At 48.4% G+C, this 23,606-nt stretch overlaps 7 protein-coding genes across 7 annotated transcripts; 3 read left to right on the top strand and 4 right to left on the bottom strand.

The window, feature by feature from the left end:
- Positions 1–3,028: 3,028 nt before the first annotated feature.
- Positions 3,029–7,573, bottom strand: FPOAC1_010965 (uncharacterized protein; the record flags this gene model as incomplete). Its single annotated transcript, XM_044855352.1, has 1 exon — positions 3,029–7,573. One exon carries the CDS (start codon positions 7,571–7,573, stop codon positions 3,029–3,031), a length of 4,545 nt encoding a protein of 1,514 aa, XP_044702665.1.
- An 806-nt stretch (positions 7,574–8,379) lies between these two features.
- FPOAC1_010964 (uncharacterized protein) lies at positions 8,380–9,788 on the top strand (the record flags this gene model as incomplete). The annotated part of the gene is made up of 3 exons (XM_044855351.1): positions 8,380–8,685; positions 9,118–9,468; positions 9,522–9,788. The coding sequence occupies 3 exons, from the start codon at positions 8,380–8,382 to the stop codon at positions 9,786–9,788; spliced, it is 924 nt and encodes a 307-aa protein (XP_044702664.1).
- A 599-nt stretch (positions 9,789–10,387) lies between these two features.
- Positions 10,388–12,508, top strand: FPOAC1_010963 (uncharacterized protein; the record flags this gene model as incomplete). Its single annotated transcript, XM_044855350.1, has 4 exons — positions 10,388–10,610; positions 10,673–11,366; positions 11,422–11,781; positions 11,836–12,508. The coding sequence occupies 4 exons, from the start codon at positions 10,388–10,390 to the stop codon at positions 12,506–12,508; spliced, it is 1,950 nt and encodes a 649-aa protein (XP_044702663.1).
- A 627-nt stretch (positions 12,509–13,135) lies between these two features.
- On the bottom strand, positions 13,136–14,872 carry FPOAC1_010962 (uncharacterized protein; the record flags this gene model as incomplete). The annotated part of the gene is made up of 6 exons (XM_044855349.1): positions 13,136–13,838; positions 13,893–14,018; positions 14,076–14,100; positions 14,323–14,548; positions 14,616–14,809; positions 14,863–14,872. 6 exons carry the CDS (start codon positions 14,870–14,872, stop codon positions 13,136–13,138), a joined length of 1,284 nt encoding a protein of 427 aa, XP_044702662.1.
- A 172-nt stretch (positions 14,873–15,044) lies between these two features.
- Positions 15,045–18,281, bottom strand: FPOAC1_010961 (uncharacterized protein; the record flags this gene model as incomplete). The annotated part of the gene is made up of 2 exons (XM_044855348.1): positions 15,045–18,153; positions 18,205–18,281. The coding sequence occupies 2 exons, from the start codon at positions 18,279–18,281 to the stop codon at positions 15,045–15,047; spliced, it is 3,186 nt and encodes a 1,061-aa protein (XP_044702661.1).
- A 1,974-nt stretch (positions 18,282–20,255) lies between these two features.
- Positions 20,256–20,674, top strand: FPOAC1_010960 (uncharacterized protein; the record flags this gene model as incomplete). Its single annotated transcript, XM_044855347.1, has 2 exons — positions 20,256–20,602; positions 20,659–20,674. The coding sequence occupies 2 exons, from the start codon at positions 20,256–20,258 to the stop codon at positions 20,672–20,674; spliced, it is 363 nt and encodes a 120-aa protein (XP_044702660.1).
- Positions 20,675–22,892: 2,218 nt separating this feature from the next.
- FPOAC1_010959 (uncharacterized protein) lies at positions 22,893–23,363 on the bottom strand (the record flags this gene model as incomplete). The annotated part of the gene is made up of 1 exon (XM_044855346.1): positions 22,893–23,363. The coding sequence occupies one exon, from the start codon at positions 23,361–23,363 to the stop codon at positions 22,893–22,895; it is 471 nt and encodes a 156-aa protein (XP_044702659.1).
- Positions 23,364–23,606: the final 243 nt, after the last annotated feature.

The raw sequence follows: 23,606 nt of genomic DNA, 5'->3' as shown, positions 1-23,606 counted from the left end.
CTTTCCAACTGTTGATTTCTGATACAACACTTAGTTGAACGAGGAATAATCACATCAACAAAAAAGAACATTAGGTTTTATCGTGATGTTCCCCCAGACCATGCAGCAGAGTAGGTACTTTTGAGCTCACTCCGCCTCTCTAGGTCAGACGAAAACAAAACCTATGACTTGCAATTCCAATTCGATAATTCGACATGTATCAGAAAGAAAGTAATGAAAAACGCCATTCCGACATTGCCCGAGTGGGCCCCTACTAAACCATGGAAGATGGCCCCTACTCCCGCGGGTCGCTCTTGCATCGCTCAACACCCCTGGCCTCAAGCCGGCTTCCCGAATGGTGTGGTCCACTGAGCTCTCCCCAGGCTGCAGGAGGAGCTCATGGGGCTAAATACATGCATTTATCAGAGTTTCTGTGGGGTATCTATTGAATAAGAAGGAGCCCAGCGGGGAGGCAAGAACTAGCAGGGGGACAAGGCAGGCAAGGCCCCATGGGTCGGGCTCGGGTACGCCTAACCTCTAGAGGTTCAAGGTCTCTGGCGTCTCACCACGGAATCTCCAGGAAGGTGAACTCCACTTGGATTGGTTTGATTTTTCTCTTCTTCATCTTCCTTCACCTGAGTTCCACCCCTGGTCCCTTGGCTAATTGATTCAAGGGGTTCTTTCTGTGAGGACATGTATTGGTAATCACTCAGTTTTTTTTTTCTTTCTCTTTCTTTCTTACTTCTTTGTTGAGCAGACAAATGGTCTCTGTACCATGGAAAATACCAATGCCCTCTCTCACCGTAACTGGGATTTTTCAACAAGAAGAAAAGAAAAGAAAGGTCAATTTTCTTGCAGCCCCTACCTACATTGAATCGCCCAATGTAACCCGCCTATTGGATGTCATGCCGTCACCCCGCATTTTGTCTATCAGTCGGGACGACCTTGTTGACTTGACTTGTCCTTGTCTAGATTGGGTGCGGCAATGCCAATGCCAAAGTAAAACGTCAACAAAAACTTATGTAACTGAACTGAAACTTAATCACCTCCTCAGCTCAACCATACGCTGACAACACTCTCACATGCTATCATGAACTCAAGCCACGAAACATGACACTCCAAATCATCCGGACGAGTTTCGGTTTTCGCGTGATACCGTAATGTTCTGCTGATCTCGGAATATACAGTCGCCCATACTACCCTGTAGACTTTGGTACTTACACGTATGAACACCCTCTTGATATTGAACTCAATGCGGAGGAGTCTCCGCAACACCGAAAACCGTCTTGTTGCTCTGACAAGGGCGTTTTTCCAGGGTATATGTCGGTATCGCGGTGTATGCACCGCTAGTTCGTGGATGACGAGGTGATTTGCCAGCTCAACTTCATAAACCACGAGGAGAAGCTAGTTTAACCGAACACATAATCAGGTCATTTCTCAGTAGCCTGTGACTTAATTTGCAAAGCTTTTAGTAGTATACATTCTCTGCTCAACAATCGTGTTCAGTATAAGCCATGGCAACCCGAGATATCAACGAGATCAGCAAGTGGCTGGGTCTGAGTCTAGAGTCAGCTCGGCTTAGGAACCCGATAGATAATCTTTCTGTTGGGAGTTTCAAACCCTGCTGACCTTGACTTATTAATCCAAGAGATAATGCGATCTAATCAAGAGCCGCATAACAAGAGATATGATCATGTGTCTTTAGTTGCTTGTACGACTTGCCTCGGTCCATCCAGGTTGCCATCTCATTGAATAACATTTACATATGTCTTGACAATATTCGGTCCTCGCATAATCACTACCATGCAAGTCACTTAGATATCATATATGTCTGCAGCATAGCCTGATGTGCAACTGGACTGGGGTAGCTTCAGCTGTTCACCATATACACCTCGAGCTCCTCGACATTGACATAGGCGACCTCTATAGCTCGCCATGTTCCGCTCCTCCGGCCTTCTTGAGGTACACTCCCCGAGCTCTTGGAGAATAAGCTAACTACCCCGCCTCACGTGTATTTAACTTTCAGGAACACATTTGCAGGTAATCATTTCCATTACCAGTAATTGTCGTCAAAAACATGCATCTCCACAACCATCAGTCCTCTCAAAAGAAGTCATCTTTGACCGTACAACCAAGAATCTACAATGAATCTTAGAATGCACCCCCCTAAAAGCCAATGTTTCACTCTAAACCCCAGATAATACAAGAGAGGCGTGTGTTTTTCAAATACATATCTACTTTTAGGTAACTCAAGCTCAAGGTACTAAGCTTATGACTACTACCCATGTCCACCACGGACAGGTACCGAGGGTGCGGCTCCGTACTAGCCATGTCGACTCCATCCATATTCCTTACCTACCATACCATCATTCACTATTACCTACTCTATTGTGACACCCGAATTCTTCAATATCTGGGGAAATCCTCCTGAACTCCCTCCTGGCCTTGCCGTTCGTCCTAGCTCCTATCCACATGTCTGGAGATCAGTCCCTCCGCTCCCCCAGATTCAGACTCGGTACTCGTGCCAAACCTTGTCCCTGGCGCCACGTTATGACTCTTTAACCTTGCGATGTGCCGTCCGACTTGCAATTACACGAGCTTTCCATATTCGCAACCACATGTGCACAAATAGTAAAAGCCTCCAAGGCTGTCAAAGGAGTCATAATCTGCCGATACCGGTCATCAGTCATTACATTCATCGAGCTTCAGCTGCTTGCACATGGTCCAACATCCTCGGTAACATAAGTTGTATTCCATCATGCAGCATTTCGTTTCCTTGTGTGTTGTCAATGGAATAACATAATGCTTTTGATATTTCACATAGTAATTGCAGGAATACCTATGGTACGACTGCAGCCATAATAAATGAATACTGCTGCGTTTCTGCATAATTCCCATATGCCAATACCCGTTGACTTCTTTACTCCCAAACACCAGCTACTACAAGCATCTTCAATGGAGCTGTGAATTAAATCTACGCATTTATGCCTTTCCTCTGTCTCTGTCCTGTTCTCCTGCTCATGACGCCTTTTCCCCCTTGCAAGTCCACTCATTTGGCATTTTCCTTACTCTCGGTCACCTTCCGGATCTTGTTCATAGCGTTGTCATCCTGGAGGCTCCACCATTGCCGTAGACCCTTGGCATGTTCGATCTCTTCTGGGGTAATTTCCACCGGCGGACCCTTGACTTGGCTGAGAGCTTGTTCACCGTTCGGCTTGAACACGGCCCATGGCGATAAATCTTCTGACCGGACACCGAAGTTACGGCCCGTCATTGACACCACCTTGACCCGTCGGAGAAGGATGATGTCCCCACTCTCAACTTCCGGCAGCGAGGTTAGGTGGGGTCGGAATATATTGGCTACACGGACTTGAGTCGGTGCTGTAGATGGATCGGTCAAGGTCAAGGTGAGCATGAAACCCCGAGGACGACCTTGCTTTGGTCGGTGTGGTTGCGGTGGTGTCTGTGTTACCACTGCAAGGACATCCGTCATTTTGTCAATATTCCCTCTTAGGCTCTTAAGCGGCAGAAAATCGGGAAAGTCTGTCCTCAAGTTTTTAGCTAGTCGTAGTTTCAGAGACTTGACGTCCTCTTCACCATCCTCAGGCACAGTCGCGAAGGAACCCGCGATTGACGGGGATATTAGTGAAGCAAATGATGCATCGGGCGACTCTTCTTGCAGCCGTAAACTTCGTGATACCGAGCGGGTTTCGCGCACAGGTGTCTCGCGCTTCAGATCTGGTCGTGTTTGCCGGGCTGGAGGGCTTGACCCTTTCGCGAGCAATATGCTCAGATCATCATGGTCAGTCATAGATCGCAGCACTCGTCGAGTTCCGGATGGGCTGTTGTCCAGACTGGTAATGCTTTCGTCATCTGCCGCTTTTCTTTTACGCTTGTTCTTTGTCTCTGACTGCTCCAAGGCACCCGCTAACTGAATGCTGGGATCATCGTGGGTCTTGCTGCGAGTCTTGCTGCGAGTCTTGCTGCGAGTCTTGCTGCTTGGCCCGACTGGGGCTGGGCTACTGTGCTTGCTACCACTGTTTGCGGATTCTTTCGCAGGCGTAGCTGCTATCAGCGCCATACTAGGGTCCTCTTGATCGATGTAACCGGACGCTCTGTTTAGTTTAGAGCGTTGGGGTCGTAAGGATTTGGCAACAGCAGCCACATGCTCTGGCTCGGATTGCGAAGCAGGCCCTTCATGCGTCTCATCAGCCTGCTCAGTCTGAGTAAATGGTTTGGTCTGTGAGGCAGCAGGAGGAAAGGCGACAGACTCTATCGGTAGATGGGTATCCTGTTTGGTTGGAGAATGCTGCAGTATCTCAGCCATTATTTGATCCTCTGGGTTTGCATCCTCTTCGTCGGTCTCGTCATTGTATGCGGTAGTTTGCAGTATGTCAGACATGTCAACTTGTCTCACTTGGGTTTCGCCCGGAGTGAGAAGATGCTGGCCATGGTCATGGGCAGCGACATTGATGGTGTCTTCTTGCAGGTTTTGCACTTGAGAGAAATGAGTTGCTGGGGGTGAAAGTTGGCCGTCCTTGGTAGAGTGTTCTTCCGCATCTTCTACCACAATTGTGTTGATAGCTGGTTTCCCAGTAGCATTTTCGGAGGGCGCGTCCTGCATCATGGCGTCGTGGAATTCTTGAGTTTTGCCGGCTTCTGCGTCACCCTCGCCGGATAGACCTTCAGTTGAGTTAATGATCGATGATTCTGCAATATCTTCCAAGGTCTCTTGTAGTTGTATGAGGGATGTTTCCTGGACCGCTTTGACCTGGACACTTGCTGAGGTCTCTTCCTGTGCATTCGTGATCGTGGTTTGTACCTCTTCGTTGACGGTAACATTATTCTCAATGACCTCGACCTTTTCGGTTTCTATTTGCTCAATAGTGTCTTTTAGAGATGCGTCGAGTGCTGCATCAACATCCATAGCATCGGCGGTTTCCTCAACCACGGTAGGCGTTGTTTCGTCAAGTGAATTTATTCTCGTAGTTTCTGTGACCGTAATGGCTACATCCTCGGGTTTATTGGATACCTCCGTGAGTGCAGGTGCGTCCATCTCCATATTATTTGATGCTGTAGAAGGCTCTTGGTTTTCCGCAGACTTCTCAATTTGCGATGGACCGCCTCTAGCCTTGATTTCCTCAAACATAATGGGGGCCTCATGATCTTCATCGCGGTCTGGACTCGAATTATTCCGAGCAGGAAGCATAGGAACTGATGATTTCTCTACTTGAGTCGTTTCTTCTTCAGTGACGTGTTTCGTTTCAGTATCCTCGTTCGCCTCGTCTGTAGTCAGCGTTGATGGCTCTGCGGGTCCGGGGACAGACTGGGTTTGTTCAGCCATCTCCTCGTGTGCCTGAAGGTTTTCAGCTTCCTCCTTTTCCTCAGGCACTGGCAAGGGCGTCGTGTCCTCTGCATTCTTTGGGCTCACTCCGGCCTCATCTTTAGAATCTGATTTGGACTCATGCTTTACCTCTTCTTCGAGCTCTTCCTTAGGTTCTGGTTCTGCCACAGACTTGGGTGCCGGTTCATCCTCGTCTTCTGAATCCGACAGCAGGTCGATAAAGACAGGCTCTCGGGTAATAGGTGCAGCGGGAGGGCGAGTTTGTGCTTCTTCCTCTTCATCCTCTTCTTCGTCATCGGTGTAGTCCTCCTCATATGAGTAGTATTCACCTTCTGCATCATCTCCAGACCCTTCATAACTTTGTCCATCACCCTCGAACCGTTCCTCGTACATTTCTTCCTCGTATTCTTCGGAAACGTCACCAGAATACCTTACTTGGTTTGCAACGTCTTGATCGACATCCATATCATCTTCCTCGGGGTTCATAATTTGCGCTCCAGGATCGTCATCGCTCTCATCTCGCTCCTCTTCCGACGTTTCGACATCGTCGTCGTCATCGTGCGTGCGCGAGTATTTTCTGAGATCGTAGTCGTCCCCAGGCTCATCACCGCCATCACGGTAAAATTCGGCTTCACTTGCTGGGTCCTCGAGAGTCGGCTCGGGCGATGCATCTGCCGTTACATTCATCTCTGTGTTTTCCCTGGAAGGAGATACTTGGCGATCTTCTGTTGAAGCCCTCGATTCTTGCCTTGAAGGTGATGAGCTCAGAATCTCCACCGGATTCTCAGCGTCGCTGCTAGCGTTCGCAGAATGCGATCCAGGTAGTTCTTCATCAGCCCAAGGGTTCTGAGAGGGCGCAGCAGTAACGAAAGCCGGGTCTAGGGCTGGTTCCGTAGAGAAAGGATTTTGGTGAGTTGCGACGGGTTGCGACCCATGAGCAGCAAACCCCATCAGGGCGTCTACAGGATTAGAGGAGGTTGGATCAGTATCCAAGAGTGCGGCCGGGTAGTCTTCCACTCCCGTAACGCGACTGGGCGAGTCTGGAACATCATCCTGCCCAGAGAAAAATGCTGGAGCTTGAGGGAAGAGCACGGTCTGTGGCGTGAAACTAAAAGCCATGTTTGTGTCCATGGTGTTTGGTTGTTGGCTGAGCGAGTTTTGTTGTGATACAGGAGGCATGCTATGCGACGTCGTTGAGTCGCCTCCAAAATTCAGGGCCTCATCTATGACGGGGTTATCTGCACCAAATGGTTTTGTTCGAGCAAACGGCGTTGGAGTCATCTGTGTAAAGCCAAAGGTTGGTCTTGATTCGGCCAACACCTGGACACTGGCCATGGGCGTAAAGTCAACATCTGCGGTTTGGGAGCCTTGATCAACCATTGCTGGTCTGGATGGCGTGTCCAAATGAGTGTCGTCAATGTCGCCATTTGGCTGCGGATTTCCATTCACTTGTGGCTCTTCTTCCTCTTCTTCCTCGGGGACATCAGGCTCGGGACTGGGAGATTGACTGGTATATCTCCAAGTATTACCAGGCATACTGAATCGGGAGCGCTTCTTCGACCTAGTCGCCTGGCTAATGTCCTCGTCGAAAATGTCCAAGCCTCCTTCAAACAGGGAACCATAGGATACACGTGCTCGTTTGAGAAAAGCGGGAGAAGTATACTCGAAGGGATCAAGGTTCGATGTAGCGCTACGTTTCGCAGGCAATATGGGCTCCGGACATGGCGGGTCTGGTGTGGCAGGTTCTTCGGGTATTGTGTCGATTGGGTCGGTACGCTCTGCCTGACCATCCGTGGCAGTTTCTGGTTCCGCAGCCGGGGCGTCGATATTGAGCAGCGTTTCTTGTTCCATATTTAGTTGACGAATACCAATGACCAGGCGATTCGTGAATTCCAGCTGCCATGCTAGAGTGCTTCCTGCAACCTGTGTCTGTGTCTCATTATTCTCCCACTGAGCGCCTTTTAGGCTCACACGAATCTCATCTCCTGCGCCTAGCGATGCATCTGAGATGGCTTTTGCGGCTGCACCATGGAATCTTACGCGCACTTGTCCATTTTCGCGCCGGAGCCGGACGTCATGCTCGGCCAGGAGGAATGCGATAGATTTGGTTATGATACTAAAAGGCCATACGATGGTTATCGTCCCATGTACAACTCGGTTCTCTTGATTGGGGGCGTCCGGGCTGAGTCCAGAAATAGGGATAGACTCGCCCTTGTCGAGTAGGGAAGTCGGGGGTTGAGAGTCGTTCATGGTGGTGTTGTCGCAAGATCAGTCGCGTCGGCGGGGATTCGCGATGAGTTGGAAACCTAGAAGATCTAGGCTGATTTATTTGTACATGTGCGATCCCAAACCTTCGTAATCTTGTGAGGCTTTGGGAATTATCGCATCGCGTAGGCGTACAGTCGGGATACTTTTGGTCGTGATTGAGTTGCTGGCCTGGATTGCGTACCTTTCTTGTAAGAAGCAAATGTTGAAATGACATGCATGCAAGCTTCCGGGCAGGGAAAGCTCCTAGCTGTGTTGGCTGTAGGTATTTAGTGCAGATCTAGCCTAAAGAAGAAGGCGGTGAGACAAGCACTGTAGTACTAAACTCTACTATCAGCTTATCATTTAGTACCTACTAACCTAGGTATCGTCGAATCATTGAGGTCCAGGTATTTGAATGCGGCTCCGGTTGCCCTATACTGGCGGGATTTCCTTCCAATTGAATTTCTTCAAGATTCCTTGATATAGGTAACTATAGGTAAGTTACCCAACTAAGAGACAACTACTACTTAGGTACCTAGGTAGGTAGTACCTACCAGGTATCTAAACAGAAGCCTTTAAAAAGATTCGAGATGAAACTACTAAAAGTAGTTCCGGTCTTCGCTTGACGGGAAGGGAGAGCAATCAACTCTCTTTTACCAATTACAAACTTTTATAACGAATTAGATGTGGAGGGGCCTGTTTACTTTTTCATCAAGTTTCTCTTACCAGTAGACAAACTTATCGTGTCTGAGACTGAAAGTAACTTTACCCGCCCGTTGTTCTAACCCCCAACACAGGTATATTACAGTATGGGCTCTCTGACTCAGTCTTTGTCTTTTGACGTCAACAAAGTCGCCATTATCGGTGTAGGTCCAACAGGAATTGCTGCTGCGAAATACCTCATAGCACAGGGCATCTGTGATATCACCATTTTCGAACAACAGTACCATGTTGGTGGTATTTGGCGTTACTACGGCTTGGCTGCTGGAACTTGTCCCGTTACCCAGGAGGATCCCCATCATCCTCCAGATGCGCCACTCCAGTGGGATCCGACATCAGCACCAATATTCACATCACCAATGTACGAGAGCCTTCACGCTGAAATCCCGAAGGAAGTCATGCAGTTTTCCGATCAGCCTTTCCCGAGGATGCCAAACTGTTCCCCGAGAGGCCCATGATTGAAGACTATCTGGTCAAATATTCCGAGGACGTTAAGCCTCTGATCGGTTCTGTCGGCGTGTTGAAAGGGTGTCGTTGAAACGACAAGACGATCGGGACAAATGGGAGGTGGAAACAAAATCCACCATGACTATTAACAACACCGCCACACAAGTTTTCGATGCCGTTGTTGTTTCAAACGGTCACTACTCGACATCTTTTGTTCCCGATATGCGAAACATAAAAGAGTTTAACGAAGCGTACCCCAGAATAATCACTCACTCTAAACAGTATCGGACGCCCTACAGGTTTAAGGACCGCAAGGTAGTCGTGGTGGGTAACGGTCCGTCTGGTCTCGACATTGCTCTCCAGATCAATCAAGAGTGCAGGAAGCCCGCTTTTTTATCTGTGCGGCATCCTACACCTCCAGACCGACTGCATCACTTGGATGCGAAGAAATGGCTGAAATCGAGGAGTTCCTGGTTGAGGAGAAGGGCGTTCTTTTCAGAGACGGCCGGCGCGAGACAGACGTTGATGCCATTGTATTCTGCACTGGGTTCCCTTATAGTTACCCGTTTCTCCGGGATCTAGACCACAAACTCATTACTACAGGTCGAGGCGTACACGGTCTATACCAACATGTTTTTCATATCCGGCATCCTACCCTCGTCTTCCCTGGCCTCAACATGAAAGCAGCTCCTTGGCCTCTGGCCGAGAGCCAAGCCGCTCTCTTCGCGGCGGTATGGTCCAATAATATCAAGCTTCCGTCCCAAGCATTCATGGAAGCTTGGAGTATGGAACTGGAAACGCAGACTGGGGGTGCTTTGCACATGTTTGGCCCCGATGGAGACGGCTCTACATCAACAGGTTGCATGATCTGGTCATGACAGCTAAGCAGCCAGGAAAGGAGCCGCCTCACTGGGATCGTGAGCTGATGTGGCAGCGTAGCGTTTTCCTTGACGCCAAGGTAAAATTTGAGCAACTCGGCTGCAAAGCACGAACCATGGAGGAGGTTGGATTTTACTACAAACCCGACGACACTCAGACAAGTACCGCGTGAACCGTGAATTAGGCAGCAAAAGAGGCCAACAGACGGTCAAGATCAGTCTGGCCTACCCTAGACTGCATACGTGGAACCGTTCCTCGTGGCTACCTAAGGCATGGTGACAGGGGTCCATCTGCAAACCTGCACAAGGATTGGACCAGCAGATGACTCTTAGACGCTCGGCAAAGTTCTAGATATGAAACGAAAAGTCGGGGGAGGATCCGAGTGTGCTGGTGTTGTGATAGTGGATTAAAATGGCGGGAGTCGGTGACGGATTTGTCATGCAAACTGGATCCAACGTCTGGCGGCAAAGCTGCCGTCTGGGGACACGCTTCGATGCATAGTACAGCGCATACGAATAGCAAGGGTAGCGTTTGTAAGTGGATATATACTATCGTTGGGATAGTTAATGCGTTGGCGGTTCGTAAGGCGACATCGAGAGATAGCGAGGGTACTTGAGGAGAGGAGTAGAACATCTATTTCCACATATTTTTTCTTTGATGATTTTTTCCTTCCAGACCTTTTTGCTTTCATTGATTGTTCTCACTACTTGATTTGTGACTCATTCATTGGTTTCTAAAAGAGCCAACTTGACGAGGTCTCAGCAATCAACAATGGCTCCATCCACATCATCCAAAGCCAGATCTGAGAGCAATGCGACTGTTATCTCCTCAGTCACCGCAACCACAGCGACCAAAGGTGCAGCTCTCAAGTCATTACCTTCACCAAAAGACTTGTCCCATCTTTTCTCGGTAATCACAAGAAATCGAGATCAGAGCGAAATCAAGGCTTTTTACAAGTTTATGCAAATTCCTGGTATCAGCAATTTTGCTGGAGGTGAGTTAATTCGATCTCGGACCACTTTGGTAATCAGTTACCAGTTCTAACCTGTACTTTAGGAATGCCAAATGCCCAATATTTCCCATTTGAGACTCTGGAAGCTCAAATATCAAAACCAGACAGATGGCAACCTTCATCCAATTACCCAGAGCAGATTGAGGAACCAGCACCAGAACCTGCGCCAACTGCGCCAACGTCCAGTCTTCATGGCTTCATCAGCCATATTAACAAGAAGGGCAAAAACATTATCAACAAAGACAGCAACAAAGAATCCGAATCTCACAAAAAACCGACGCGCATCGTAATCCCCAAGATTGTTCATGAGACAGATCCCGCTAAGAGGGTCGATCTCACCACCGCCCTTCAATATGGGCAGGTCACCGGCTACCCGCCTCTGCTCTCCTTCATCAAGCAGTTCACAAACCAGGTCCTCTACCCAGATATCCCTTACAAAGGAGGGGTGGATGTGATTCTCAACAATGGAAGCACGGATGGATTCTCAAAGGTCCTCCAACTTCTGGTTGATCCCTGGTACGAGGGACTACACCCCACGAGCGAGAGGCAAGGCATGCTCTGCGAGACATTTGTGTTCGGAAACATCATCACTCAAGTCAAGCCACTTGGCATCAACATTGTACCTATCGAAATTGACGACCAAGGTATGGTGGTGGAAGGCCCTGGTGGCCTGCGAGAAGTCCTTGAGAACTGGGATCCTGAGAATGGACTATTACCACACTTCCTATACACAGTAACGTGAGTCACTCGGCAATCTTCTCACGGATATCTGTATACTAACACGATTTTATAGAATGGGAGACAACCCCTCAAGCGGTGTTGTAGGAATCAGGAGAAGAAGAGAGATTTACGCTCTCGCCAGTAAGTTCGATATCATCATTGTCGAAGATGATCCCTACTGGTTTCTTCAATTCCCTTCTGCCGCTCTACACGAAGCCAAAGCGCGAGGCTATGGCAAACCTCAGGACACCCAGTCAACCAAGCCAGCCATAAAATCCGGCTACGAGTTCATCGACTCGCTAGCTCGCTCTTATCTAAGCATGGATATTGACGGCCGAGTCATTCGCCTCGACACCTTCTCCAAGTCAATCGCTCCTGGTGCCCGACTGGGTTACATCACTGCTCAACCGGCGATAATAGAGCGTCTTACAAGGTAAGAAAATCCCTATTCTTGAGGTCTCGACATGTGCTGATTCGTGACTCACAGAATTGCCGAGACGGGCACCGGCCAACCTTCTGGCTTTGTTCAAGCACTCGTCGCCCAGACTCTCCTTGGCCCTCACTCCACCACCCTCCAAAAGTTCTTCTATCTTCCACCATCCAAGAAATCCTCCTTTACGGGTTGGAAGCTTGATGGCTGGGTAAGATGGCTAGAAGGTCTTCGTGGTGAGTATGAGCGCCGCATGATACGCATGTGCAAGACCCTCGAAGAGAATGCATTCCAGTTGAATAGCTCCACGCCAAGTAGTCCTGACTCCGACTGGAACATTATCACCAAGACAAGACTGATGGATTTTGACTGGCCTCGTGGTGGCATGTTCTTGTGGGTACGAATACACTTCGAGAAGCACCCTCTCTACCAGGCCAAGGTAGGCCGCAAATCACTACCGATCATCGACGGCCTTGCCCTTTCGAAGGCGTTCCTCGTGCACAGCACCAAAGCACCTCATCTGGTGCTGGGAAGCCCTGGCACCATGTTCAGTGCTACACCACAGATCCGGGATGAGCGTGGCTGGAGGTATGTGCGATTGTGCTTCGCAGCTGAGAGTGATGAGAACATCGATGCTGGTTCATTGAGGTTTACAAAAGCTGTCCAAAGCTTTTTCGAGATTCAGGAAATTTCGGAAATTCAGGAACTTCTTGAAGAATTACATGGTTAAGGGATTGTATATATAGAAGCGAGTGTGTTTTTTGTTTTGTTTTTTTGGATTGGGCAGGCGAAACAGGTTACACAACAAACTGCCAGGGTTTTAACAGCAAAGAATTATGAATTTGAATGACAAACAAGAAGAACAATTGAGATAGTTCAAAACATATGCGCAGTTGAAAGCGTTTCTAGATATCATCTCGACTTTATGAGCTGAGTACTTTTAGATGTATACTCTTGTAGCTGTAAAGTGAGGAATGCGCATTACCTGCTGCTCTTTGTTCCTTCGGGGTTGATATGTTAGAGTGTATCACCATATAGGTACACAGGCAGATATGCGATACCCGCCACACCAGTTTCCAGTACTTGGACGAGATAAAAATGCAAAAAGATGTTTACAAAAGAAGTACTCAACTACTCAATTGACATGTCACATTGAACGACTTAATTCACATTTGTAATTAGACATCAAATAAAATGGGAACCAATGCCGGGTCTGGCTGTAATTCATATCAAATCTGATTCATTTTTAAGAAAGCTCAACCTTCGAAGAAGCCATTACGCCTCAATATCAAACCATGCTAGACCCGTCATCCAGTTCCGTCTAAACTCGCTGCACACCCAGCAAGTCAGGATATTTTTAGTTCTGCTTCTTCTGAGCCTCCTGAGCAAAGACAGTGGCGTAGGGGTTCAGACGAAGCATAACCTGCTTGTTCTTGAGAGGGTTCTTCTTCTGGACAGCAGATCGGCGAGTGATAGCGTCTCCCTTGGGAGCGTTGATAGAGCTCTGGATTTCAGAGCTGTTGATCAGGCGAGTAAGATCGGCCTGAGAGACAACGTTGGAAGGAAGGAGGAAGTCACGCTTGTGGGCGGAAGCCTCGGTGGTGGAACCGTAGATGCTGTCGAGAGCCTTGAAAGCACCAGAGGTCCAGACGATGAATCGACCAAGGTGACCACCAGGAGCGAGCTGGAGGAGGTTGAGAGCAGTGACGGGGCAGGTCTCGACACCAGTGATGTTGCGGAAAGCGGTGACGAGCTCCTTGCCATCAGTCTCGGGGGAGTAGATGACAAGAGGGCCACGTCGCTGGCGGTGGCGGCGGCCACGGAGCTTGCCCTTACCGGCACGGAGCTTCTTGGAGTTCTTGACCTTGCTGACGTCCTCATCGGCACCGACAGCCTTCAGGAGACCGAGAGCAGCAGAGGTCTTGGCAATGGCAGCAGCCTCGAAAACAGCAGAGTCGATAACCAGAGGAACCTCAGGGACGGAGTTGACCTGGTGTCCACGGGCCTGGAGCAGAGGGACGGCCGCGGAGGCAGCGAGGGCGGAGCACACGGCGTATCGCCTAGTTTTCATCGTTAGACTTCCGGTTTCTTTAAAACCTCTCCAGATTGCTTACTTTTGGCCGGTCGCGACCTTGATGTGCCACTTGCGCCAAATCTTGGTAGGGGCGAACATGCGTCCGGAACGGCACATGTTACCGAAGGCAGCTTGACCAGCGCGGTGAGTACCGCCACCAGAAACCCTAGAACAATGTCAGTATTCGTGTTGAGTGGTCGACAATGGGCGAGGTTATGCGGACCTAGGAATACGAGCAACAGCACGACCTGTGGGGAATTTAATTAGCCTATGTTCTTCTCTCGTGGTCGTGTTGTGTTCGGAGAATCGATTTTTTTTGAGCTCAAACTTCCAGCCAGTTCGTCTTCACTACTGCAGCGGACCAAATGACACAATGAGAATATTGACAAGTATCGCCAAGTGTCTCAGTCATGAGTACCTGGTCCCCCACTCAATCCAAAAAAAAAAAAAATCCTCAAAATCTCACGTACCGGTACCCCAAGACTCAGCAGAGGTCTGGTGACCAGCCTTCTCGCTCACGGAGTAGGGCTGACGCTTGTTCTTGGCCATTCCGGTGTGAACCTGCTGGACAATGTCCGGTCGGATAGGGCTGGTGAAGACAGCAGGAATGGCGTGGGTAGCTCCGGTGGGAGCACCATCTTTGCCGAGAATGGTGACGGTAGGTCGGGAAGCCATTGTGAAGGTTGAGACTTGGACCTGTAATGATGCTTAAGTTAGATGAGGTTCAAGAGAAACTTCATCAGCTTTGGTGTTGAAATCTTACCTCGGGCGTCGTGCGGCGTCGAAATTTGCTGAGGAGTGGGAGGTTACAAGGCTCGCGAAATTTCACCTTGGGTAATTTTGCAGAAACCGCTCTTTTGGTGGGAGGAGGAGACCCTAACCGACCCACTACCCAGGTGGGGTCGACGATAGGTCCGCCAAACGTATGTACACGTGACGTAAAACCATGTGCTGCTTCTGTAGTATCTTTGAGAGATTCAATTCAGCTTAAAAGTTAGGAGACCAATCACGTAATTGCATTATTTCAAAATACTATTTACTAGATAGTATGCAGATTTCATAATATTATATCATTCTCATCATGGCTCATCAAGGTCGCTTCGTCGTAGCATACGTAGTTAGATACATGTCATCGTTATGCCCCGTCTACTTACTCCAAGATGCAGATACCCAAAACCCAATTCATAACCCATTATTCCCACCTCTTCCATTCTTGAATGTACTTATCCACTTGCTCTTCAACCCAATTCTCATCTTCTGATGATCTCTCCAGTCTAGCCAGCTTATCGTGGATCATGGCCTCGACATCCAACCGTTCAAGTACCTTAGCCTCCAAGTACTTAGGATCATTCCATCGACAAGCCTTCTTAAAAATCTCTCTCATCCGATTAGAGTAGAGCTGGCACGTTGCAAGTGGTAGCTTTTGTGGCTTCATGTAGAAATTGCGAGCAATGACGTTATCATCCTTGATCGAGGGCCGAACCACCTCATCAAAGCATTCGCCACAGACAGTAAACTGCTGGAGGTACTGCATAATGTGCCAATGCCCGTCGACCATTGGCTTGTCTTCCTGACACTCGCTCACTGCAGCCATCTTTTCGATGTCCTGTGCAAGAGTCTTGAGGTCTGGCTCTTCTTGCTCCCGTCGTGCTTGATCTGACGTTGTTTCCAAAGCGTCAAAGTACATGACGAATCGTTTCCGTTTCGGCTTGAAGCGTAACGCACAGAGCCCTCTAGTTGGCTCTGAACGGGGATCGACAGGAATGAAGATGCCAGTAAGATTGGGAAATAGCGCATGAATTATCTTGACACACTGAGGACACACTGTGAAATCGTAGACAGGTTGTCGTGTGTATGGATTCCAGAGTGTTTGCCAGTTGCGTGTGGTGACTCTATCACCCGGGCAAGGGAGACTCTTGGTGGCAGTAATGGCGTTGGCAACGTCATGAAAGAGTCGCAGATCAGGCAGCTCGTTCTTTAAAGTGAGAAGCCATGCGATACGATACCACGGCCCGACACCAAAGTCACATGAAATCGGCTGGGATGTGGGACGAAGCATGGGCTGGAATGGGTTTCGATACTGTGTCTTTGCAAATACAGTGCCATAGCAGTCTGGACAAATATTGAAATCTGTACGGGGTAGCGTGAGCCAGTCCACCAGACCTGCTACAGGATGCTTTCGGCGGCACTCGGGAAACGTGGTAACACCTGTCGCTTCCTGATGTTCCGAGTGACGTCGAACGGATCCCACTGGCTTTTCGAGGCGAACGCCGTCTCGAATGGGGTCAAAGGCCGGCGGCTGCCAGGATTGCGCAGAAGGCTGAGGACGGTTGATCGATGGAAAAGCCGACGCAGGCCTAGAGTCAAGTGATGTTCCAGGGCCACCCGGAATAGGAGCTGGCATGCTAGGCATCGAGATGACGGAATCGCCGTCATATCGAGATCGTGACCTGCCGACCCTTTCCACGTTGCCCCGAACGTCAAAGGGGTCAACCAAGGGATCATCATCCATAGGATAAGGAAGTTCCGATTTTGGTCTTTCAGGAAGAGGATGATGATCCCTGGTTATTGGGAATGTGGAGGCGGGCCTTATGCTTGGAGGGACTTCTGATGATGGAGTTGACCCATTAGGAACAGGGATAGGAATAGGGACGGGTACGGGGATCGTAGGCCCACGAATCTTCTCTCTGGGACCGCTAGGCGCATCGACCTTCTCCAACTTCGGTTGAGAATCTCGTTCATCCGACAGAACAACAGACTTCTTGCGCCTAGGATGAAGTTCACGTGGGCCCTTGGGATGGTCATCGCCGGAGCGACTATCATCCCCACGATCATCGCGACCATCACGGCGGTCATCACGTCGAGTTGTCGATTCTCGTACAGGCTCACGGGAAGGGAATGTCGAGGCTCGGCCGTAATCCTCACGTTCTGGTCTTGAATAAGGAGGAGATTTTTCCTTCCTGCTGCTTCTCGATGCGTACTCATTCCTGTAAGGGGACTCGACTTTGGGTCCTTCCTTAGATAAAGGACGACCCTCCTTAGATAAAGGACGACCCTCCTTAGATAAAGGACGAGAGGACTTCTCATCAGCCCGTTCTTTTGAGAGCGGGCGAGTAGGGACCTCGCCAACCCTCTCCTTAGACAAAGGCCGCGTCGACTTCTCAGGTTCGACAGTCGTGCGTTTCGTCGTGGATGCAGTTGAAGAATTTCGGGTATGGCTGCTTTCATACCTTCGTTCGCCCGGCATGCTGGACACATTGTTGGGCCGGGTAGGTGACCTGCGAGCAGCACTTTGGGACTGTCCATAATACGCTTGATCCCGGCCGCTGGCGCTGCTCTTAATAATTTCAGGCGCAAGCAGGGGGTCAACGGGGATTTTGGGTGGCCGGGCAGGAGGCTGTTCATAACGGCTGCTTGCAGACGCTGAAGGACGAGTACGGTATTTCTCGGGTAACTGATCATCTCGAAACTCAGTTTCCAGTCGAGGTAAATCTTGTCTACTGCGTCGTTTCTCTAAGGGCGGTCTGCTGCGTTCCCTAGTTGCTGGTGCATCGGCTTTCAGGTTGGCATCGTATCTTCGGCTGGATCTTGCGTCTGTATAGGTGTCGCTCACCGGCCTCTCCTGTCGTTCGGCCCTCTCGCTACGTTCAGGCCTGTCGTTTCGCTCTATTCGTTCACTTCTTTCGGGTCTGTCCTGTCGTTCAATACGGTCGTTCCTCTCGGACCTCTCTTGTCGTTCAACCCTTTCGTTTCTTTCTGATCTCTCTTGTTTTTCCAACCGCTCAACTCTTTCTGTTCTTTCCGCGCGCTCACTTCGTTCAGGTCTCTCAAAACGGTCAACTCGCGGGGGCTTTGACTCTGATACGTTCTTCCTTTCTGGCTCAGACTTTTTGCCAGATTCGGTGCGCCTATGTCCCTCTGCCCTTCTCTCAGGTTCACTTCTTCTGTCTGACCCGCTCTTCCTGTCGGTTTCGCCTCCCTCTGAACCACTTGAAGAGCCTGTCAAAATAACAAACCGTCGCTCAGGGTTATATTCATGAACCTCCATAATCACCGGATTTTGTTCAGCTTCCCCACGTGACGGGGTTTCTTCCTCCTGGTTCATGGAGATGGACGCGCCATGTTCTCGCCTGAGTGAAACTTCTTCATCTTCGACAGAGGGTGGCGGTGGTCGAATTTTTGGAACTCGTGCTGGGACTGCAGACTTCGGTCGTGGTATTAATGGGTAATAAGGCAGTTGGTATGGTTGCTGCTGGGCTGGAGGTTGAGAAGAGGGACGATCCTCAATCTGAGATGGTGGACTGTTGGTCGTTGTCAGTAATTGTTCAGAGGCGAAACTGCAATACACATACGGTTTTGGGCTTTTGGCCCGGGAAGTTGTAAAGTACCCCGTCTGGAGTAGGTTCTGGATATCAAACGACTCGCCCATGATGCGTCTCTAAATGTCGGAGGAGCAAGAAATCATGATACGTTATGGGGAGACTGAAAACAGCAAATGCGCCTACGGGAATAAATTCGAAAGACGTCCAAGGGCTGATGTTGCTTGCTAACGTCTGTTTTCTATGTTGTTTGTTGTCGCACAGGCCTGCTGGAGACGGGAAGGTTGGGTTGGGTTGGTTGGTTGGTTGGTTGGTGCGGGCGTGGGTTCCAAAACAGGTAGTTTCGCAGATAGTAGTAGGTATAGCCGCGTGTGTGATATAAGGGAAGGGCGTAGAGAATGTTTAAATAAAACAGTAGACACTAGCAGAAGCAGGAAAGGACAGAATCTCGTCTGACGTTGTTTTGGAGGCGGCAACGTCGAAGAGAGAGAAGCAGAATAGAAGGTCGGAGACACCTTGGGGCGCAGTTTAGGTCGGGTTTCTTATGAATGGAAAGGAAACCTCTGTAGATTATCTGCTAGATGACATATGTAGTACAGAGAGAGCAAGCAAGATATACTTGAACGACCACCCAAGCCACCATATATAACAATGTACTCCCAAGAGTGGGCGGCTGGGCATCCACCCCTCCTCTCGTCATCCTCGTCCATCTTTCATGCCCTGGCTTTTGGCTTCTGGGCCATGGGGCTCCTCTCAGCCCTCTTACTAGCCCTCCATTCAATGGCCCCGCCAGGTTGCCCCTCCTACGTTCCGGATGGATCATGCCGATTGAGGCCATTCCATTTTACGGTTAGAAAATCACCGATTTGCTCCAGTGCAACGTATCACCACCCATCAATAGCCTACAGTATCATGTCTCGGTAAACCGACATAGATATCAATGCAGATTTGATCGTTGCACGAGTGTCTTGTCACCCGCTGTCACCAAGAATCAACCTCGGAACCCTGCTGTATGACCCTAGCCACCGCTTTCGTTTAATTGACCCTGGAGACATGCCAACAAGTCAACAACACGCCATGCCATGTATGTCGACGGGTCTTTCAAGGAACTAAACACTCAGAACCAGGTAGCATTTTGAATTAAACTTGTTAATTCGTCTTCATATATATTCTATTACACGTAATCCGGTATAGTCGTTGAAGCAATTGCATTCAAAGAGTTAAGGTTATTTGTGGATAACCATCAGCCATCGAATATTAATATCATGAAACAATCCATGGTCTTTGCAGATCATCAATTCAAGACAGCTAGGATCCAGAAAATAATAGCCCAATAGCGGGTCTAAAATGGCACAAGGTAACAAAGTTATTCTGTCTCCAAGGAAAGCAGTACTATCGAGTTTTCTGTATCCCTGAGGGACGCAGGGACGGTCCCGCAACTCGAGCCCACAATTTGACAAGTCGTTTTAGCCTCATATATTTTCCTCCCGATGGCTTCGTAATTGCAATGAGCGGTGCATTGAGCGGTAAAGTTGCATATCTCTGTAATGGAACTGACAGCACAAGCATCTCGATAATGTAGGACATATCCGACAGTATCTGGTGGCTGGGCTGATGTATACACCGTCGCATACATGGGCATGGGCTAAAATCCATTATCTTCTAGGATTCGCATTCTCACCACCAAGTACCCAGCGGTATGTCCAGCGGTATACACAAGACGAGGATGATTGCAAATGCGGTGTACTTGCAATAGTTGCCGCTCAAAGAAATTCATGTTCCGAATTACAAGGGATATGTTATCGATCGAAAGTGATTCTCAAGGTTCCACCATAGCTACAGAGGCGACAAGTAAGTATGTTGGAGAGGCTCACCGTTGGCGGGTTTGCATGTTTGACGCGGCAACAGCCTAATCCCGAACACCATCAAGTGATAAGAGCCCATAGCGAAAATACGAGAATAGTACTCGGTGTGACAAATTAGGAACTCGATTCAGATGAAGTTTGGCGCCAAGACATTATGGCTATAATTCGACTATAAATGCTAAATATGTATGAGTGAAGGAAGGAAGGCACCTGGTAGAAATGTCGGTTTATATCAGTAACTCCTTTGCAGGCTCCAGCTGTCGACACATCACATTTCCTTGGATATATATTTCGACTTGTCAGTCAGAAGTTACCGGTCAATTATTTGAGGTGACATTGTCTTCCATTACCCTGAACCTGGTGGCATTTGAGCACATGCCCATCGAGTTCCTCGGAAGGACGACAATAATATCGGCGAAAGTAACTTGGGAGTATTATATAAAGGGCCACGCACAACGTATACTTCGTTTATTGTCTGTACCAGCCACTACTGTTTCCTCTTATCCGTCTCGTAGTTGCTTGATTGCTTATGGAGTTCACCCAGCGGAAAGTTGGGGGGAGTTCAAGTGAGGGTTACCACACTCCTTCCCTGTTTTCCCTGCTGATTTCTAATTATCCTTAGATACTTTGAGTATTAAACGTGTCTACAAGCTATGATTCCCAACTCAGGGATGTCTCTTACTGGAAATATTCGTCTACGTATTCGATTTTTTGTACTAGGCACGGATTCAAGTCCAAGACAAAATGAAACATACGGATGTGAGAAGCAGCCTGGTTCTTCTAACTACTGCCTATTACCTAGGTATCAAGGGAGTATGAAGCCCAGCTAGTATGCTAGAAAACTCTTTAGATTGGCTGGTGCCTTGTCAAAGGGCGACCTGTACATAAGGAAACATAACAAGAAATGAACAAACTAAGCAACATCCAATATAGGCCGCAGGTCTACCTAGTGAGAATTATGTTTCTGCTGTTGCCTGACGGGTAACTGGCATATACCAGCGACTACCAAATGCTTCACTCAATAACTGAGTGCAGTGCTAGTTGAAGAGATTCTACATCTTCCACGACAAAACACCGTACAATACTGTCTATCAAAAGCTTTATATTGAACACCATATTCTCCTTCCGAATCTTCCAACCTGTAGTTAACTCTACACCCTAGAAACAAAATCCACTTTTTTCTCATCAAATCGTTCTAGCCCACTGGATAGCACCTCTACATAGAATTGGATGGTTTTTCACTGCATATACATATATACAGGAGTTTGGACTTTTTGGATGTCTCCATACATTCAAGTCCAAAAAGACACTGTAGAGCGAGGATCTGGAGACAGATCATGCGGAGACAAACGAGAAAATCCCCTGTTGACCGACTGAATGCAAAACCAGTATGCATATTCCTTGCAGTGGAGAAGTATGTCGACCAAGACCGTCGAAACCACAAGGATAGGTGCGGAATGGTGTTCAAAACAAGGAGTCCATTCCCCCATATGTAACGACTTCTCACAACGAAGAGCGCGCAAAATACCCAAACTGCGACAAGGACTCTGCCAGACACTCTAATCTCATACAGCATCAAAAGCCCGAGCATAAGGAATGAAATCACAACTTCCATTGAAAAACACTATAAAAGAGAGCGTAAAGGAGAAAATTTCTAAATATCGAGTGGACGACTGCCTAGTCGTTCAGATATCGTCGCAAAATATGTCAACACCTACGTAGAAGAAAACCACCTGGGCAAATGTTTCCCCCCAGATACCTGAATGTACCGAATATTCCCTACCTAGGTACCCTGGCTGAAACGACCAGGTCGGCTGGAAATATTTACACTGTCCGCATCGGAAAGCGGCCTCAATGCACTTTCCCTCATAACACTAAGGGTGGTCAGTAGAGAGCATGTGAGGAACGAGCATCAACCGAAACAAAATCTTTCCCCTAAAGCTCAAGAAGAATGGCTCGAATGTTTGTGGAATAGGCGAATGACCAGTCCTAGGAAAGGCTTTACACATGTACTGTCACTCAATGTTATTCTTCTGTGGTCGGAGTTGTCATGACCAAAACTCTTTTTAAGACACTGGCAGCGCCATATTAATCTTGGCCATATTTAAGAGGACATCAAACTCTAGCGAAACTACCGAAGCTCATCCATCGTAGAAATTGCCACTTTTCGAAGATGATGAATCGAACCTCCCTGATGTTACTTTAGCAGAACCACATATCGAAATGACTCAGGATAAGACAGCAGTTGGCCTCTAAGCTTTAGGGTACAAAAATAAGCAACTTGACAACTGATTTAAGGAGCATAAAGTGGCCTACCAATTTCGTCTCTTATGCTTCTAGCAGTCAAATCTTCTAGTATCTATCCCATGGAGTGTTGATCGACTGATTGGTTGTATTGAAGCTGTTCCTACTGAATAGATCTCAATTAATACATGGATATGTGGCTTGGTCTGCTCTTTATTCCTTGATGGGCAGTGCCAAGGGTTAGTCGTTAAGCTGTTACGTTGGATTGGATAAAGGATAAAGAAGGATAAAAGAAGTAACTTCAACTATAGTATTGATTAAATTGCATTCAAGAGTTTTGTTGGAGGGTGCAAAAGCGACTAGTGTACTACAGCAAACTCAACCCGACTCGTGTGTTACCAAAACTCCGAAGAAGAAACCAAGCAAAGGACTTGTATCAGACCCCAACATGGGCTTCGACGTGACAAGATACTCAGATACCATGTTGTCTCCCTGTTGCTACAACCAGCCCAATTGGGCTGTTACCCATAGTACAGTACTCCGTCCATGCTCAAAAATCCAGACTAGGAATTCTCCAATGATCTCTTCAAGAAAAATGAACTAAAGAAACGTCTAATCCTCAAGAAGGTCTGCGATATCCTTGTCGTCCTCCTCCTCTTCCCTTCGTCGCTCCTCGGCTTCGAGAAGGTCCTTCAACATAGTTCTCTGCCTCACGCGGGCCTTCTGGCCCCAGTCAGCACCGGTACCATCGCCCTCCGCGTCGATTTCAGGCTCATCTTCAGCCAGTCCGCGCAGCTCGTTAGGGGAGATCTGGGCCTTGCGCTTGTCCTTGGCATCGTCGTCTTCCATCTTCTGAACAGCTCCTTTCGTGATGAACTTTAGGGCCAGGGGGCGGAGGAGCATGTAGCCGCCGACGATAACAATAAGACGTATCCATGCCTTTGTGTCCATTGCGTCGAATGCACTTGAAATGTTGTTGGAGGCATTGGCACCATATTGCAAGAACTGAGCAGTGAACTTGCCAAAGGCATTGAGTTCAGGCTGTTCGCCTTGGGCTTGTTGTTGTTGAGCCATGGGATCCATTATGAATATGTTGAGTTTTTATAAGTAGGATTGATTGTAGTTATAGATGAGTGAATCCTTTTCTGAGCTTCTTGGCGATGATGCGTTTCTTGATGTAAGGTTTAAATGCAATGCTTGGCGTAGATGCAAGGTGGCTTTTGTTATAGTGGTGAAAGGAGTCGCACCAAGTCCAAGTTCCACGTGAACGGTGAGTGAAGGATTACAATTGAGGATGCTCAGTCATGCTAGGAATGGATTGAATAG

This window comes from Fusarium poae, chromosome 4 (assembly GCF_019609905.1).
Source record: "Fusarium poae strain DAOMC 252244 chromosome 4, whole genome shotgun sequence".
NCBI classification, from domain to species: domain Eukaryota; kingdom Fungi; phylum Ascomycota; class Sordariomycetes; order Hypocreales; family Nectriaceae; genus Fusarium; species Fusarium poae.
The sequence above is the reverse complement of the archived record's forward strand: the minus strand, read 5'-3'. Positions and strand labels throughout refer to the sequence as shown.